We start from the raw sequence: 18,302 nt of genomic DNA, 5'->3' as shown, positions 1-18,302 counted from the left end.
AGGGAACCATAACTATGTACTACTTATGCTTTGTTCTAACCAGCTGAATCAATCTGACACAAAACAATGGTGGAAAAGATACACTGCTCTGGAAAAATATAATCAAAATCTTGTAAATATGAGCTTTATAGATTCTGCTGTTACAATTACTTAGGAAACATTTTCTGTACATCATCCCTCTCTCACCACTAGTGGGTTAATAGCCAAAATTCTGTTTTTCTTCTTCTCTTTCACTTAAAAAAAACCTTTATATGTAAGTATACACACACACAATAATTGTAGATTAATTTTGGTTATTCAGAAGAGATAACATTATTTTGAGATTCTAGTACTTTATGTACAAAATCCCCTTGGAAAGGTCCAAGGCAAATCTTAGATTATCTGAGATTCATAGTATAGTGAAGTTTCTATGTAACTGAGCAGAATTTTAGACTTTATAATTATATGTTTATTGCATGTATGTGTGTATTTATTTATTGAATTTTAGAGAGAGAGAGAGCATGAGTAGGGGAGAGAGGCTGAAGGGAAGAGGGGGAAGGAGGGAGGGAGGCAGGGTGTGGGAGTGGGAGAGAGAGAGAATATGAATCTTAAGCCGGTTCTACCCTGAGCATAAAGCCCGATGTGGGGCTTGATCCCACTACCCTGGGATTGAGACCTGAGCTGAAATCAAGAGTTGGCTGCTCAAGTGACTGAGCCTCTCAGGCACCCCTATATTTTCATATTTCACATATTTATATCTACATTTATTTTAAAGTTTTCCTTCTTAAATGGATGCCACTATGGAAATAAAAATGTGGTAAATTTCTTTTTAAAGTATTTTGTTGTTCCATTGACTGAATAGAATCTTGTTCTGATATAAACAATAAAGTGTAATTTCTTTCTGATTCTCTCTCTGTAGTCAAGCCTACACGCAAAATATATATGTATATATTATTTATAATTAAGCACAAAAGGTACTTGAAGCTTTCTAAACAATTATTTCTCTGTGTCAAATCAACTAAGTTTCAACCTTTTCCTAAGTTTCTTTCAAAACAGTTTAATAACTTAAAGAAACATTTGAGTGTCTGTTTTGTGGAAGACATGCATTTATTCATTCAACAAATGCTTAGTAAGCCTTTGTGAATCTAGCCCTGTTGTACGAACTGGAAGACAGATAAAACAGATGGCCATGCCTCTGCTATGATGGGGCTAACTTTCTATTGGGAGACAGGCAGACAGAGAGAGAGAGATGAAAAAAATAATTCTGTGTGGTGATATGCACAGTGAAAAAATATTCCAATGGGACAGTGACTGGGAGTATGCACATCTTTAGAAAGGCATTTCAGGGAAAGGACCTCTGAGGAGGTGACATTTGATTCTAGACCGGAAAGATGAGAAGAAACTAACCATATGAAGATGAACATTCTGACCAATACAATGGTTCTGAGATCTGACCTACTTGAGGGACAGTAAGGAGCAAGGCAAGCAAAGAGAAAAGAGCAGGAAACCAAGGGTAGAGATAGGTAGGGGCCAGATCATATCAAATCTTGTAAGCTGGGGTACGGAGTGTGAACTTTATCCAAAGAGCAGTGGCTTACTATTGGAGGGTTTCAATCCAGGCAGGGAAATGCTCTTTCCTAAAACTTAAAAAATTCAGTTTGTGTGCATTGTACAATAGGAGATTGGCAGGGAGACCAGTCAGGGGGCAGATGTAGTAGATAGTAAGAGAGAAGTAGATAGAATCAAGCTGTATTTTTGGAGGTAAAAATAACAGGATGTGGGAGAAGAGCGAAACAAAGGTACTGATCAGGATTCCTGGGTTTTCAGCTTGAAGCAACCAGGTGTCACAGTAATTTGTTGGGTGGGGAAGAATGGAGAAAAAAGATGATCGGGATGTAATCAGACCTCTGCTTTAGATGTGCTTAAACATCCAAATAATCATCCAAAGCAGGTAGATGTACTCAGATTTTTAAGAACCTCCTTTTGCAAAAAATTAATGATAAATTATACAGCTGACCCTTGAACAACAGGGGTGTGAACCATGCAGGTCCACTTATACACACATTTTTTATCGTACAGTACTATAAATGTATTGTCTCTTCCCTATGATTTCTTAGTAACATTTTCTTTTCACTCGCTTACTTTATTGTGAGAATACAATATATAATACATATAAATGCAAAATAAGTATTGACAATTTATATTTTCAGTAAGCCTTCTAGTCAATAGGAGTCTCTTAGTCGTTAAGTTCTTGGAGAGTCAAAAATTATACGAAGATTTTTGACTACGAAGGGCACCAGTTCCCCAACCCTAGCACTGTTCAAAGGTCAACTGACTCTACACATATATGACTGTGGAAACAGAACTATTCTAATTTTGGAGATATTAGCATGCAAATGGTATTTAAAATCACAGAAATACTAGATAGACAAGGCAGGTAGTGAAAAGAAGAAGGCTGAAGAATAAACCTGAGGCACTAAAACACTTAACTCTGGGCCAAAGAGCCTCCGTGTACAAAAAGGAAGAGAAAACAAACAACATATGTTAATGCAAAAGTCAAGTGAAGAAAATGTTTACTGAGAAGTGACCGACTATGTCAGGTGTGTAGCTGAGAGGCTTAGTAAGAGGAGGACTGAGAATGGACCAACTGTTGAATTTATCAACATGATGGTCGCTGTTAACTTTGAAACCATGGAGAAAAGGGATGTTCAACTGGAGAGAAGTGAAGACAGAATGAGAGGGTAGGAGGTAGAAACAGTAACTATGTTTTTAAAAAATTGTGCTAGATGTTATTGAGGATTGATAAGTAAATATGACATGGTCATTATTTTCAAAGAGGGTCCTTAATGTGTAAGAAGTCTTTTATCAACAATCTCCGAAAAGAACATGTTTTTTTTAAATATGAAATTTATTGTCAAATTGGTTTCCATACAACACCCAGTGCTCATCCCAATAGGTGCCCTCCTCAATGTCTATCACCCACTTTCCCCTCTCCCCCACCCCCCATCAACCCTCAGTTTGTTCTCAGTTTTTAAGAGTCTCTTATGGTTTTCCTCCCTCCCTAACTTTTTTTCCCCCTTTCCTTCCCCCATGGTCTTCTGTTAAGTTTCTCAGGATCCACATAATAATGAAAACATATAGTATCTGTCTTTCCCTGTATGGCTTATTTCGCTTAGCATAATACTCTCCAGTTCCACCCACATTGCTACAAAAAGGCCATATTTCATTCTTTCTCATTGCCAAGTAGTATTCCATTGTATATATAAACCACAACTTCTTTATCCATTCATCAGTCAATGGACATTTAGGATCTTTCCATAATTTGGCTACTGTTAAAAGTGCTGCTATAAACACTGGGGTACAAGTGCCCCTATGCACTTGTACCCACAGCACTCCTGTGTCCCTTGGGTAAATTCCTAGCGGTGCTACTGCTGGGTCATAGGTTAGATCTATTTTTAATTTTTTGAGGAACCTCCACACTGTTTTCCAGAGAGGCTGCACCAGTTTGCATTCCCACCAACAGTGCAAGAGGGTTCCTGAAAAAACATGTTTTTGATACAAAAAGGGGTTACATTTATATCAATAAGCACCTTATAAAGTCTGCTACTATAATAAAGGAAAAAGGTAAGCTAAATAACATATTTTATTAGGAACATAAATCCTCAATGTATCAAAAATTTTATCATCAGATTTTGAGGTTGCTTGTGTATGAACTAAAAATAAATTTTATACATCATTTCACAAATTAAAATGTTCAAGCATCATTGTTCAGAACATGACTATTCAAAAAAGAACTGTAGACATTTTCTTTGTCCTTTTTCCAAAATCTTCCTAGACAGGATGTTAGACAGCTACCACATATAATATGTGTGAACTGAATATGATAAATGTGTCCTTTGCAATACAAAGTCTGAGATTTTATGTAATTATAGGCATGGGAATGAATAGTTTAGAATAATGTACCACTGTCATCAAATCATATCTTCATATACATGCATAATCCATTTTGCACAATGGTTTCGATTCAGTGTGTATGTAATTAAATTGTAGGGTACAGTAATAGCTGCTGCTGAGTTGAAATCTTGCTTTCTTAGTTTAAAGAAATGAATAGAAAACATAGTCTAGTGAACATCAAAGTACCTTTTGAGACAGTTAAATCTCATCAAAGAGGTCTTCTGAACTACTGTTTCTTAGAGTTTCTAAAGACATGTTTTCAGTTGAGCTGTGCTCCTTTTTCAACTTCTCAGGTTGTGGAGGATCAAGCCTAGAGAAAAAAAAAAAATCAAGATAATTTTAGTCTAAAAAATGCCATTTAGAGAAAAAGAAAAATAAGAGATATGTAAGCGAAATAAAAAGTTAAATTCTATTTCAGAATTGGTTTAGAGACTTACTTCCCTATGCTGCGTTAACATAAAAAAAAAAGAGATGAAGAGAATCTAATTACTTTAACTGCTTTTAGAATTAATCCGTCTCTATTCTGAGCTAACAAAAAATCAAGGGCCTACAACAATACTCAAAATTAAAGTCAAGAAATAAAACATCCTCTATGTTGTCTTTTTATGCCAAGATACGAAGGTTCTCAAGCCATTTCTTCAGTAATCCCATCACAATTTACAATTCCTTAGACTCCTTTAAAATCTACCTATTAACATGCATTTTAATCTCTTAACATCAGAAGGTTCTGCTTACATGAATTTCTTTTCGTGGTCTTTTGACTGTTAGTGTGTCTATAATAGTGACTTCACGTTTTAGCAGTGCTGAAATGCTGTTGGTCCACACTCATTTACTGAATCTATATATCTTTATTTAGTAACTAGATTTTATTCAGTGTCAGTACTGGAGTTACCACATCAATGGAATGACCTCTGTATTTATGTAAATATTCTCTCTGAGACCTAGGATAAAAAGAATGATGACCACTGACTGTTAAACAGATTTATAAAAAGGTAAGCCGGTAGGTAACAGAGCTCAATCAGAAGGACCCCTGCATAAATGTTGTCAGTGGTTCTTTATGAACCTAAATAAATTATGATATTGAAAAATTAGCATTGACAATCAGAGTGGCTTCTGGGGCAGTAATGACTAAGATGAGTCAACACAGTAAAACTCAGTAATGCCACCACATTTCCAACCTCGAAGGCAGAGGAGGAGTCATAGCAGATCGGTATAGATGAAAGAGAATGGGACTTGAGGTCAGGAAACAGATTTGGATCTAGGAGCATTTCTTATTAGCGATGTGACTTCAGACAAGTCATTTAACCTAACTGGATTCTGTTTTCTCACCTGTAAATATGAGGTGACATCTGCCTCGGAGGTGGTCTGAAAATGAAATGAAGTGTTGTATATGAAAATGCTTTCAAATTTCCACAAAAAATCTGTAAACTATTATTATTAGCTACTAATGCTGCATGAACAAAAAGCTCCTGCTAATAACGTCTTTAATTTAAAAGAATAACCACTGAAAAATCCCCAAACATTGAGTATGTTTAGATTATGAGTATTTCAGAAATCCAGCACCCACTGTTTTTTGTCTTCGTTTTTTTTGTTTGTTTGTTTTTGTTTTTTCTTGCACAGAGAACTAAAAATGAATCTGCCACAGGGTCCTCTTTTGCCTCCTGACTGCATACAATCAACCGTGGTTGGCTGCCACTAAACCTGGGATGTGTTCTGTCTTATCCTGAGCAAGCCAAGTTTAGACAACATTATGCTCACAGGAATGCCAAGGTGCTAGGCACTGATGCATTATGAAGATGACAAGACCTCCCTCTGGGAACTTTAATGTTAAAATTAACAGTAAATATGGACACAATTATTGTAACATAAAATTAAATAGCTAAAAATATACTCTATAGAAGGAGAAACTGTTACAGTAAAGAACAAAAGTATAATTATTACTGGCCCTAAATGTCTTAGAGTTGCTTTTTCTCCTCCTGGCAAGATAGAAAACTGAATTTTTTTCAACTTAAATTTTTTCAGACTTTGAAAAGTCTCTAATTTTGTTTGTAGTTTACAACCAGAACACAAAGATCAATCAATTCAGCTTTTAAAAACTGTCATAATACAAAAGGACCACTGTGAAGTGACAAATCTGAAGGAAATAGATTCCTAGTGTTCCATTTATGATTCCCATCTCCTTCTAAAGTCACGAGAAGCTAACAAATTATATTTTGACTCTTTTGGCCTTAGTGTCCAGGGCATAACACATGTTCAATACAAGTTGTTGAATGAATTGAAATCATTGTCCTATAGCTTTCATATCTGTTGTAAGTCAACAGGGTAAATTTAGAATTCTTCCCATAGCCAAAAGAAAAGTTTGATCATTTTTGTAAGTAATAAATGTTTACTGTACGACTTGTGAATTAAAGAAGAATGGCTAATGATAATAAGAAACCACCTTTGTAGAGTTCAATGCTGAAGAAGAGGACTTTTCAAATAAAGGGAATAAGTGAAACTAGATGATGACAGCTTTACTAAAAGATGAGTTATGTTCTCAGTAATATAATTGCAGAAAGTTCTGTTTTATTAGCTTGATTCCACACTATATTACAGCACACATGCACATAACACACACAGGAACTACATCCCAAATCAGAACTGCACTACCACCATCTAATTAACAGTGAATAATGTAGATCAAAAGTTAGAGTTGTCAAAAGATGTATCTCATCCTGGGAAAGTTTCTCTAAAATTTTAGAATGAAGATTGGCTTCTCTTTTAACTTTCTGGGAGTTGAGTGACCAACATCTTTTAAAATGTTATTCCAGCTACTGGCTCCTTTTGTAAGGACATTTTCTCAGCCAAGTTTCATATTGGTATTACCTTGGATGGAGTATCAACCGTTTCTTATTCAAATGAGAAACATTAGTATTGCTTGGAGTGAATTATGTGCATTTTGTAGCATATTCTGAGAATAGTATTTCTGAAACATGTCAAGGTGCCAATCTGAGCAAAGTGAGAGATCCAGGAAAATGTGCAATGATTGACGGCACTTTGACACTTGAAAAATCATGCTTATTTGACCATGACACAAACAACGGTTCTGACATCAAAAATCAAAACTCAGTTTTTATGTAGTTTAACTGTATCTCTACCCACACAATACACATAAAATTTAGGACAATGTCTTTAGGATCTTAGGATAGAGATAATTATTTTTGGTTTTGGTTTTTTTTTTTAAAGCAGAAAATGAAACCATAAAGACTGATAAGTTCAATTACATTGGAAGCATTAGAAGTTAGTACTGGTAGGGGTGCCTGGTGGCTCAGTCGGATAAGCGTGTGACTTCAGCTCAGGTCGTGATCTTGTGGTTTGTGAGTCTGAGCCCTACATCAGGCTCTGGGTTGACAGCTCAGAACCTGGAGTCTGCTATGGACTCTGGGTTTCCTTCTGTCTCTACCCCTCCCCCACTCACACTCTCTCTCTGTCTCTGTTTCTCTCTCTCTCTCTCAAAAATGAATAAAACATCTAACAAAATGTGGGAAAAAAAGAAGTACTTCTATTCACACTTAGAGAAAATGAAAAGATAAGTTACAAACTGAAAGGAGATATTGCAACATATGCTACTAAGAGAGGATTACTATCTAGAACTCCTATAAACATTTAAAAATTCCAACATAATTTAAAAATGTATGCCAAAGACCAGAGGAACTTCCAAAAGGAGGGAACAGTGGGGCCAAAAAGCATATGATAATAATAAGATCAACTTGAAGGAAATGAAAACTAGCATGAAATATTTTACAAATGCAAAAATGAAAATGTCTAACAGCAAAGATCATGAAGGACATGGAATATAACAAGATAAATTACTATTGGCTACAGTATAAACACCAAAGCCATTCTGCACAACAATTTGGAAACAACTGCCCAGGTATATGGAGGTGTATATATCTATACCCAGGAATTCTACTCCCATGCTACACACTCTAGAGAAACACTTGCATATTTATGTCAGAAGATACGTGCACAGATGTCCATCAGTGCATTGTTTGTATGCACTAAGTTTGTTATAGTGAAAAACTGAAAACTACCCAAATGTCTTTCCACATGAAAATGGGCAAATTAAGTCCTAGAATTTTCACATGATGGACTACAATACAGCTATACACATGCGTGAATCTCAGTGTTGAACAAAAGAGCATGGCACAAAAGAATACACATTATATGATTCTAATATTTAAAATTCAAAACTATGTAAAATTATGCAATATTCCTCTGTGAATACCAGTGTGTGCGTGTGTGTGTGTGTGTGTGTGTGTGCGCGCGCGCGCGCACGCATGTGGTGTCAGTGTATTTGTATAAGTACATAATAGTTCTGGATCTTATTTGGCCTTCCATGACAATGCTCTCAGATTTCTAGGTTTTGTAAGTTTGGCTTCCATGAAGATGGTGATACAGAGGAGGGAGGGCAAGTTTAGTATGGGCGTAAGGGTTTGGTTTTAAACTTAAATAGGTGAGTCTTAAGTGCCTGCAAGATATATGAATGGGGATAGATAGTAAACAGGTAAACCATTACATAGATGGAGAGCTCAGGGGAGAATACTGGACTATGTGTAGAAAGACAGCAGTCATGCTGTATTCCTGGCGCTAAAGGCAAATGAGCTGAAGAGATCACCCAGAAGGAGTCTCCCAGAGAAAACAGTTTAGTATAGAAACCCAGAGAATATTAAAATTACAGGGGCAGACAGAAATGATTAAAAGAGATTCAAAGGAATGATGTGAAAGATATGGGGAGAATCAGGGAGAAGTGCTATCACAATGAGGGCCAAGTTTATTTTGTGAGCTCACAGCTTATGGTATTTCCACATGCTACCCAAAAGCTGGCTTTCTGTACAACTTTGCTGAATCTATAAACTCACATTTTCACCCACTATCAATTATCTGGAATTGGGAAAAATAGCTTGGAACGATGCCGCTATGCTTGAGATTTATTACAGAAAAGAACAGAAAATGTTTTCTTTTGGAAAGAAGGAAGTCTTAAACTCTTGGACCATAGCAGTCACAGCAAAAATCTAGCAAAATGATCAGTTCCTGCCTGGCCACCAAAGCAGGTCATTCTAAAGTAGCTGTTTCTCTCACATTGTGTGTGTGTGTGTGTGTGTGTGTGTGTGTGTGTGTGTGTGTGTGTGTATACTACCAACTTCCCTGGCATCCACCCACCACATCTCTGACTTCCTCTGGGATTGGGGTAAAAGTCAGATGTGGGACAAGGGTGAAGAGGAGAGCTGAGGTGGGGGCAATGTATTGGGAGAGAATCAGACCTGAGCATTGGCAATGAGATATATGATTTGCTAATAATAGAAACCAAATATCAAATGATTTGTCTTTTAAGATGTGACAAATCAAACTTTCATTAAAATGACCACAAAAAACCCCCACTAAATCAAAGTATTAAGCATTTGATACTATTAAATTACTAGGCAGCTATCATACTGACCTTAACAGAGTTCCCGTTATGAAATAAACTCAATTACAGAGACATTTTTTAAATGGACAAGTTTTAGATGTATGCTTAAAGAGTCAACACCACCAAAGTTACCATAGTGGTTTTCAAATTAAATTTCAGTATTAAAAAAATATTTAATGTTAAAATAAGTGGGAAAAGTAGCTTCAACTTTCTAGTTGACCTTATAAAAACCAAAAGCATATCCTAAATAAATTAACAGACTGAAGTCATCAGGATTCAGTAAAACAAGTGTTGAATGCTGTCTGGAATTCAGTAGGCCTAGACAACATTTTGTTGGCCTGAGAAAATGAAAGAAGAGAAGAAATGAAGAAGAGAAACTTTCTGGCAATCAAAATGGCAACTAAAGAGACCGTGTTAGTTATTTTCACTTAAATTTCTAAAGTTATCTTTTTCTAAAGAATATGAATTTCCTGTTCAAAGTTATTAAGACCAAGAAGAAATTAGAAATATGCTTTTGAAATAAGTAATTGTGATTTAAACAAAGAAAGGAGAATTATGAAGAGTGATGACCCTTAATGCTAAAATGTACCAGGGGTGCCTGGGTGGCTCAGCTGGTTAAACACCAGTCTCTTGATATCTTGGTTTCAGCTAAGGTCATGATCTCACAGTTCGTGAGACTGAGACCCCTGTCAAGCTCTGCATTGACAGTGGGGAGACCGCTTGGGATTTGCTCTCTCCCTCTCTTTCTGCCCCTCCCTTGCTCACAGGCAAGCGTGAGTACACACGCTCTATCTCAAAATAAATAAACATTTAAAAAAATGCACTTATGTGCTTTATACATTGGGAAAAAATGATAATTCTAAAATTTCCCTGTAAAACATATACATTATGGATTTGAAAAAAAAGATTCTGTGGTTCTATATAATTCAATGTTTAAAGTGATAAACATTAAAACATATATGTCCATAATCCACAAGGATGCCAAAATTTATGCAGGAATTTCATAATCAATTAGAAGATTTTGTTACTCTTATTGTACTTTATTCAGATAAATAATGTTACCCTGGTAACTCATCAGGTGATTAATATCAGAGTCAATACATGCTTTAAAAAATCAATGCCTGAAGACACTATATTAAACCTCATTTCTTCCTGCATTCTTTGCAAGTTTTGAAATGGTGTAAGTGACATTTGTTACTGTTGATCTAGGCCTATGAAAGTAGAAAACCAGAAAGCAGAAATCTTGGCAGAAAATGATTCTCCACAACCTACATTTTAAGACAGGCCACTGCTTACTGCCGATTTGTGTGCTACAAATGAAACCTCTCTCACTAGACTAGAAAGCTTCTCAGGTGGAGAGACTGCTTTATTTTACCCAGCTCATGAATGTTCTAATAATTGCATGTGTTAACTAATGAATGAGTGACTGAATAAATGAGGTAGACTGCATTAACAAGAAAGTCTCAATAAAGTTTAACGACCTGCCCAAAGCCACACAGCCAGTTAGCATGAAAGGGAGCAAGCAGGAAAGTCAACAACAGAGCCAGGACAGTAGCCTGTCATTCTAAACCCAAAATCCCTCCCAAATCCTTCACTCCAAAATCCATACCTGTCATGCTACACTGGTGTATGGGGGTCACTAATTCTTACTTACTAATTCTTACTAGTCCAGAGGAAGGCAGCTTGGTGTTAAGCAGTGTGTCTCAAAAAGTAGTTCTATGAGACCCTCTTAAAGAGTGACATTTGTGGTCCAAAATATTTGGAAAATATGTTATTTTTTCTCCATGAAGAGCTCTGAGTGTTGCATGTGCACATTATACATTAAAAACTATGGAAATTCTTCCATAAATAAATGTGTTAATTAATTCATCAAGGAAAACAAAAACAAAGGTACAGAAGAGTATGTGTAGATAATTAGTGTATGTGAGTTTATAGGTATACAGGAGAGTTCTGGAAGAATTCACAAGAAACTAGTAATGGCTGAAAGGAACTTGGGCTGAAGGACAGGCATACTTTTTGATGGATACTCTCTTAAACAGTTAAGATTTTTTGCAACCTTATACATAGAACATATCCTTATAAAGTGCTTAAAGAAAAAAGAAGCTTGCTTAACCTGGGTTTTAGAAGTGAATTTGGAAGTGGAAGCTTTTTTTTTTTTTTTTTTTTACTGTCTCTTAACTATTAACATCCCAAGAAAGCAGTGCACTCTGGAACTGGTGGCATTTCTTGCTTCCCTGAGAATACAACAACTACTAGCACGAACGCCAAAACTTAGTGGTCTAATGAAGGCAAATAAAAATACACGAAGAAAGAGAGCTCTACTTTTGGTTACCAAGAGAAATGTAAAAAACCTGGGCAGACAATAATACCCAGCCATGGAAGTTAATGATTTCTAATGAACCAGGAACCAGGACTGATAGTTTCACCGTAGTGCGGAACCAGCTGTTTGAGTTTCCTGCTGCTGCTGTAACAAATTACCATAACGTAATGGCTTAAAACAACACAAATTCATTCTTTTACAGTTCTGGAGATCTGCTGTCTGACCCAGATTTCACTGGACTAAAATCATGGTGTTGGCAGAGCTGTGTTCTTCTCTGGAGGCCCTAGAAGATAATTTATTTCCTTACCTTTTCCAGGTTCCAGAGCTACCCCCTTCCTCCATCTTTAAACCCAGCAAGGACAGAAGGACCCTGTTTCACAGCACATCACTCTGACCTTGCTTCCTTCATCACATTTCTCTCTCTGCCTCTCTTCTCTGTCACTCCCATTTAAGAGCCTGGTGATGCACTGGGCCTGCCTGGATAATCCAGGATATTTAGCTACTTTAAAGGTCAGCTGATTAGCAACTTTAACTCATCTGCATCCCCTTTGCCATGTGATCTAACATAGGCTCAGGTTCCAGGAATTAAGACATAGACATCTTTGAAAGGGGGTGGCCATTCTTCTGCCTACTCCAGCCTTAACTTGGTTAGGGCTCAAGTGTTATTCTAATCTGTTAGCTTAACTATGTTTCAGAATAACTGAATAGACAAACACGTTTTGTAAGCAGACATGCAAGGCCCAGAGCTAAAGGAAACCCTCAACCCGGCTGGAGGAGGCATCTGCAAGGTGTGAGTAATGTGAACTAAAACTCCAAACAACCCACATTGGGTCCTCTTACCCAGAGATAAATGGAACCAGATTCCCTGAGAAGGGCTGGCAACTACTATTATCCATCACCTACCCATCCACTATTTATTGAGTGCTTACCATGGGTCAGAAACTCATGAGACTGTGCTACATGCTTAGGATACAAAGGTGAGCATACAAACAATCTAAGGCAGAAGCAGCACTGAGCTGCTGAGCTCCCCTGAAATTATACTTACAGTAGCCTTTGTCTGGGCTGTGTTTAGAGGCTTGTCTACAGTACTGTGTTTTATTATGACAGTTCTAAAGAGGAAGTCTGTAAAAGAACCACAGAAATGCCACCCTCATGGGAATGTGACATGTGCTGTCAGTCACACAAGGCCACTGGTATAGATGGTCTTCATCCCTGACTTAATGTCCTGCTATTACTATCTTGAAATTGTTAAATTTTGAACAAAGGGGCTCTGCATTTTTATTTGCACTGAGCCTGCAAATTACTGTAGTTTGTCCTGACCACGAATTTTGAGTGACCTCAGCACACCAGTCCCAAAATGAACCTAACCAATTGCTCAAACATCTGGACCAATAAACAATGGGACTTTTTTTTTTAACCAATTATGTACTGATGTATGGACTCATTCTGTCCTAACCATAATCTAGTTTTGATCCTTAATTAGCATAACTGCCAGTAAACCCCATTTCTAACATTTATAACACACTTTTTCTCTTCTGGGAAATGCTTGATTTCTTTTTCTTTTTTTTTTTTTTTTTTTTTTTTTTTTACGTTTTATTTATTTTTGAGACAGAGAGAGACAGAGCATGAATGGGGGAGGGGCAGAGAGAGAGGGAGACACAGAATCGGAAGCAGGCTCCAGGCTCTGAGCCATCAGCCCAGAGCCCGATGCGGGGCTCGAACTCACGGACCGCGAGATCGTGACCTGAGCTGAAGTCGGCCGCTTAACCGACTGAGCCACCCAGGCGCCTCTTGATTTCTTTTTTTTTTATTTGCCTGCAAAAAAATAAGAATGTATTATCCTGATAAATAAATGCTCTGCTTTATTAGGCTTTTCCTTCTCCTGCCTTTCTCTACTTCTTTTCTGTTGAAAGCTCCACTGTCCTTTGTTTTATAGTAAGAGAGCTCAATTTCTATTTTAATTACAGATTTCTCCATTATATTAGTCCTTGCTAGTGGGCTTCATTCTTAGTGTTCTTAAAATTATCCGGTGTAATTAATTCCTTTACTCACAAAGCAGCAAACATCATCAGTGCCATCCTATGCTATGGCTTACCTATCTCCTTCCCTTTGGATTTAATGATTATCAGTCTGCTCCAAATTCTTCCTGAATGTTTTCCTAGGCTTTTCATGGAATAAGTGACTAAGGATGATTATGCAGTCAGACTTTTTAAAAAAGTCAGACTCTTTTTGTAACATCACTAACATCATAACTTTTATACAAAATGAGGAGAGTACCATAATAACTGATGAGTGATATAAACAACCAAAAAACCACTTCTTCACCAAGTATATTAATTCAATTTGGTACTATGGGTGAACTGTAGAGAGTCAGTGATCAAAATCTGGGAGATGTCTGTTTACAGAAACATGTCAGAAAGGAATCAGAGCACTGGAAGAAGGCAGATGCAAAAAATCTACAAAATTATGTGGATTTTGATCTTGAATTAAAAAGCTTAAACTTTTCAGATATTTAAAAAAATAACCAAACTGCAAAGTAAAACCAAGTTGTATAGGGAGGCAGGGTGTTTTAAAAACAACTGTCTCCCACAATTGGTAGCAATTCCCTGTGTAGATAAGGCAGTACAAAGCATGTAGGATGCAGTCTACATACTCAGAGTGACCGAAGAAAGACCTATCTGCCCTTTGACCCTAGAAAAATTTATTACATGAATGGTGTTATGATTCCAGCAAAAGTTCAAATGTCACTAAACTTTTATTTATCACATTAAAAATACATGGAATAAATGCAAATGTTATTTAAAAGTCAATCAAATCCACACACAAAGCTGTTGACTACAGTTGTGTTTTACGTTTACATAATTATATTTACTAAATGAATTGTATACATTTTCTCATTTTAGCATCTTTATGACTACATAAATTACCATTTTTCTTCAAGATTTCTGTTCATAGTGTTTATTTCAGGGAAGCAGAGTAAGTATGACAAATGGTCCTATTAATGCATTAAATGATGCAATTCGGTCTCATTTGTTTTTGAATGTCCCAGTGTAATCGATGCCTTAAGAAAAATATAAAAATAGCATTATTTAATAATAATTCTCCAAAACGCATAGTGGAGGAAGTTTTCACAAACCACTCAGAAATATCACTAACACATTTAATTCAGTCAAATGTTTTGTAAAGGCATTGGTCGGATTTGCCAAAAAGCAGGACTGGCTGTAGCATTTAATTAAGCCTTGAACAGAAAAATTTAGTAAATAATCTATTCACAATTCAAACATCCACTATCACCTAACTGATCTTAATCAGCTACTATAAGAAAGCTATCTATCTCAGCCTTGATTGTGTGCCATCTGAACTATATATTTTTCCTCTTTGCCTTTTCATTTTTCTCCTTCAGCCCACCTTCCAACTGTTGCTAATTAGTTATCTATGACACAAGTCTGATTATTATCTTCCACTCCTACAATGCTGTAGTTGAAACTCCCTTGGCATAGCAAAAAGAAAAAAAGAAAAAAAAAAAAACCACCAAAGAAGGAAATCTCTGCATAAGTTCTAGATACCTGGCTTCTTTTCTAGCTCTAACTCTCTGATGCTCTTCTACACTAAACTTCTTTTCATCCACCAAACACACCATTCTTTTGCCACCATACTTTTCCACACATTTCCCTCAGTTTGAGGTCCCTTTCTCCTACCTTCTTTGCTTAGCAGTCTCCTACTCATCATTAAAGGCCAAATTCAGATGTCACTGCTCCTGGGAAGCCTTCTATATTTTCCTAGGTAGAGAAACTAATTATCTCCTATTCTCACATAGTGTATCCTAAATCAAGTCAGTTATCGCTCTGTAACAAACCACCCTACACTTAGCGACCCCAAACAATAACCACTGTATTCTGCTCATACCTTCTATAAATCAGGAATCTGGACAGGGCACAGTGCAGGATGGCTTGTTTTTGTGCCACAGCATCAGGGCATTAGCCAGAACTACTGGAGAACTGGGCTGACCTATTGACCGGGAACTAGAATCCTCTGAAAGCTCAGTTAGTCATATCTGGTGTTTGGACTAGGAGTCCTCAAAGATTAGCACTGGCTACTGGAGAGTCTTCAGTGTCTTGGCTTCCTCACTCTTGCCTTCCAGAATGGCAGCCTGGAGTACTTAGCCTTCATTTAAAAATGCTTAGGGGCCCAAGGCGTCTAAGTGCCTGACTCTTGGTTTCTGCTCAGGTGGTGATCTCACAGTTTCATGAGTTCAAGACCCGCACCAGCTCCACGTTGACTGTGTGGAGCCTGTTTAGGAGTCTCTCTTCTTGCTCTCTGCCTCTCCCCTACTCGTGCTGTCTTCCCTCTCTCAAAATAAATAAATAAACAAACCCTAAAGAGCAAAAAAAAAAAAAAAGGGGGGGGGCACAAGGTTGCCTTTTCTGACCTAGTCTCTGGAAATTACATAACATCACTTTTCCTGCATTTTGCTGTTACAAATGAGTTAAAAGCGCACCCAGATTGAAGGGGAGGAGCCATAGAAACTACCTCACAATGGAAGAAGTATCAACCACAGACTTTAACTCTATACATCTTTGTCACTTACATTGTAACCAACTGAAGAACAGGAACTATGATTTAGAATAAGTGTTTCATTCAGAATTTGGCGCAGTTCCTATAATAAAGAACTATGTGTGCTGAAACTGACTAAAAAGTGTCTTATTGAGTACATCTGCCTTTTTTCTCTTTGAGTTGAGTATGAAAAAAGCTATAGCTACATTCATATATAATTTACAGAGAATAAAAACCATTCCAGAGGAGAATGGTACTGATATTGACGTTTTAGAAATCCCGCCACATAAAATCACTTCAAACCTCATTTACAGGTTCAACAAGGAAATTTTAATTTCTGACAACTACTGCTGGCTAGTAGCTAGCTTATTTTCCATTATGAAGTAACTTAAATTATTTATTTTTTCCAAGTAGTTTTGGCTGTTTATAAATCTATCTGCTTACACGTTCATAATGCCACTAGTGTAGTTCTATTCCACTTTACTGGAATGTTTGGGAAGAGAAAGTTGTGGTTAAATTAATGATGTTTCATTCTTCATGGCTAAAAGCCTCCCTAGCAAATGCTGGGCAACTTCTAAGTAAACACATACTCAGAACTATATAACAACTACTGGAAGACACTATAGTTTCTTGAATTTTCTGTTAACTTTCATTAAGTTGTCATTGTTGCTGTTGTTATTATTATTATTATTATTATTATTACTTAAGCTTTAGGAATTTAACAAAATCTAAACCTTTTCTATCTGGCTATTGAGAAATAAGCAATCATAGTTTCCTTAAAAAATGTAAGTAAAATTCAAAGATAAAATAAAATCTTCAGTCCTATACATCCTTTATTCTGAGAAGAAATGTGATCCCTGTTAGCAATAGGGAGTTATCACCATCAATCTCACCACAGATAAGCAATGAAGAAGGAGAATCAGATTTCATATACCAGAAACCATAAACAGAATTTTAAATGTTGAACCAAGAAATTCTAACACTTGTTTGGAATTAGGAAAGCTGTCATCCATAAATTCACATGCAGCCCCAAAATATAAGCATGAAAATTGAACGGGCTACAAACATGCATGGAAAACATTCAGCTAGATTCTACAGTCTGATCATGATTTCCCTTAAAATATATATAACCCCCCAATTGTCCTCAAAATGTTATTGGGCTTCTATGGTTTGGTAAACAGAAAATTTTAAATTAATTCATTTAAAATGCTGTCTACAATGCATTCTTTTATCGTTGCTGTAAAAATAGGCTATTTGTCATACTGTAAAAGAAAAAAGATGTTTGATACTTCCTATTTTATCACTGGACAGTTTTCTGTAACTAAGAAATTTGGAAGTGACTAGAAAGAGCAATTAAAAACCCTATTTGTAAGATTATAAGTTTCTGGAAGGCAGGAACTACAGTTATCTATGTATGGTTTAACCACATACAGGACATTTGCAACTAAGAGTTGTTTTTTTTTTTAAAGTTTGTTTTTAAACTTAAACTCAGGACACAATTTTTAGAAATGTTACAAATAACAGATTTTCCACTAAGACCACTTAGCCTATTATATAAACAAACTATTAGAAAGGATTAATCATGAGAACAGTCAACACAATTATAAAAATCCATTTTTTATACATTTCTTACTTCAATCTGTATTTTCTCAATGTAAGGCATTGTGCTAGTCTCTGAGATGAATAAGTAAAACATAACTCCAAACTCTGAAAATGTCTAGTGAGCAAAAAAGTTTAAAGAATTATGTATAATATACTGTGATGAAATACATGAAAGTATTGATTTGTAAGATTAAAAAATATTTTAAGTTTCAGGGGCGCCTGGGTGGCTCAGTCGGTTAAGCGTCCGACGTCGGCTCAGGTCATGATCTCACAGTTTGTGAGTTCAAGCCCCGCATCGGGCTCTGTGCTGACAGCTCAGAGCCTGGAGCCTGCTTCACATTTTGTGTCTCCCTCTCTCTCTGCCCCCTCTGTGCTCATGCTCTGTCTCTCTCTGTCTCAAAAATAAATAAACATTAAAAAAAAATATTTTAAGTTTCAAATCTG

The 18,302-nt window shown here is 36.5% G+C and overlaps 1 protein-coding gene across 15 annotated transcripts in view; it reads right to left on the bottom strand.

Moving 5' to 3' along the window:
- The window catches only part of XRCC4 (X-ray repair cross complementing 4), a 316,380-nt gene that overhangs the window by 91,371 nt on the left and 206,707 nt on the right, over window positions 1-18,302 (bottom strand). For 12 of the 15 annotated variants that reach the window (XR_006218779.1, XR_001510047.2, XR_006218764.1 and 9 more), the window contains one exon: window positions 4,120-4,243. Coding sequence is in view for 4 of the 15 variants with exons in the window: in XM_042989518.1 (XP_042845452.1) it covers window positions 4,132-4,243 (112 nt within the window). In the remaining 11 variants the exon portion in view is untranslated. Of the gene's footprint in view, window positions 1-3,496; window positions 4,244-5,262; window positions 5,299-18,302 lie in introns of those variants that run through there. The other 3 variants (XR_006218791.1, XM_007079782.3, XR_006218794.1) reach the window with 3 other exon arrangements.

The sequence above is a fragment of the Panthera tigris genome, chromosome A1, assembly GCF_018350195.1.
Source record: "Panthera tigris isolate Pti1 chromosome A1, P.tigris_Pti1_mat1.1, whole genome shotgun sequence".
Taxonomy (NCBI): Eukaryota; Metazoa; Chordata; class Mammalia; order Carnivora; family Felidae; genus Panthera; species Panthera tigris.
This window is presented reverse-complemented; position numbering and strand designations above follow the sequence as displayed.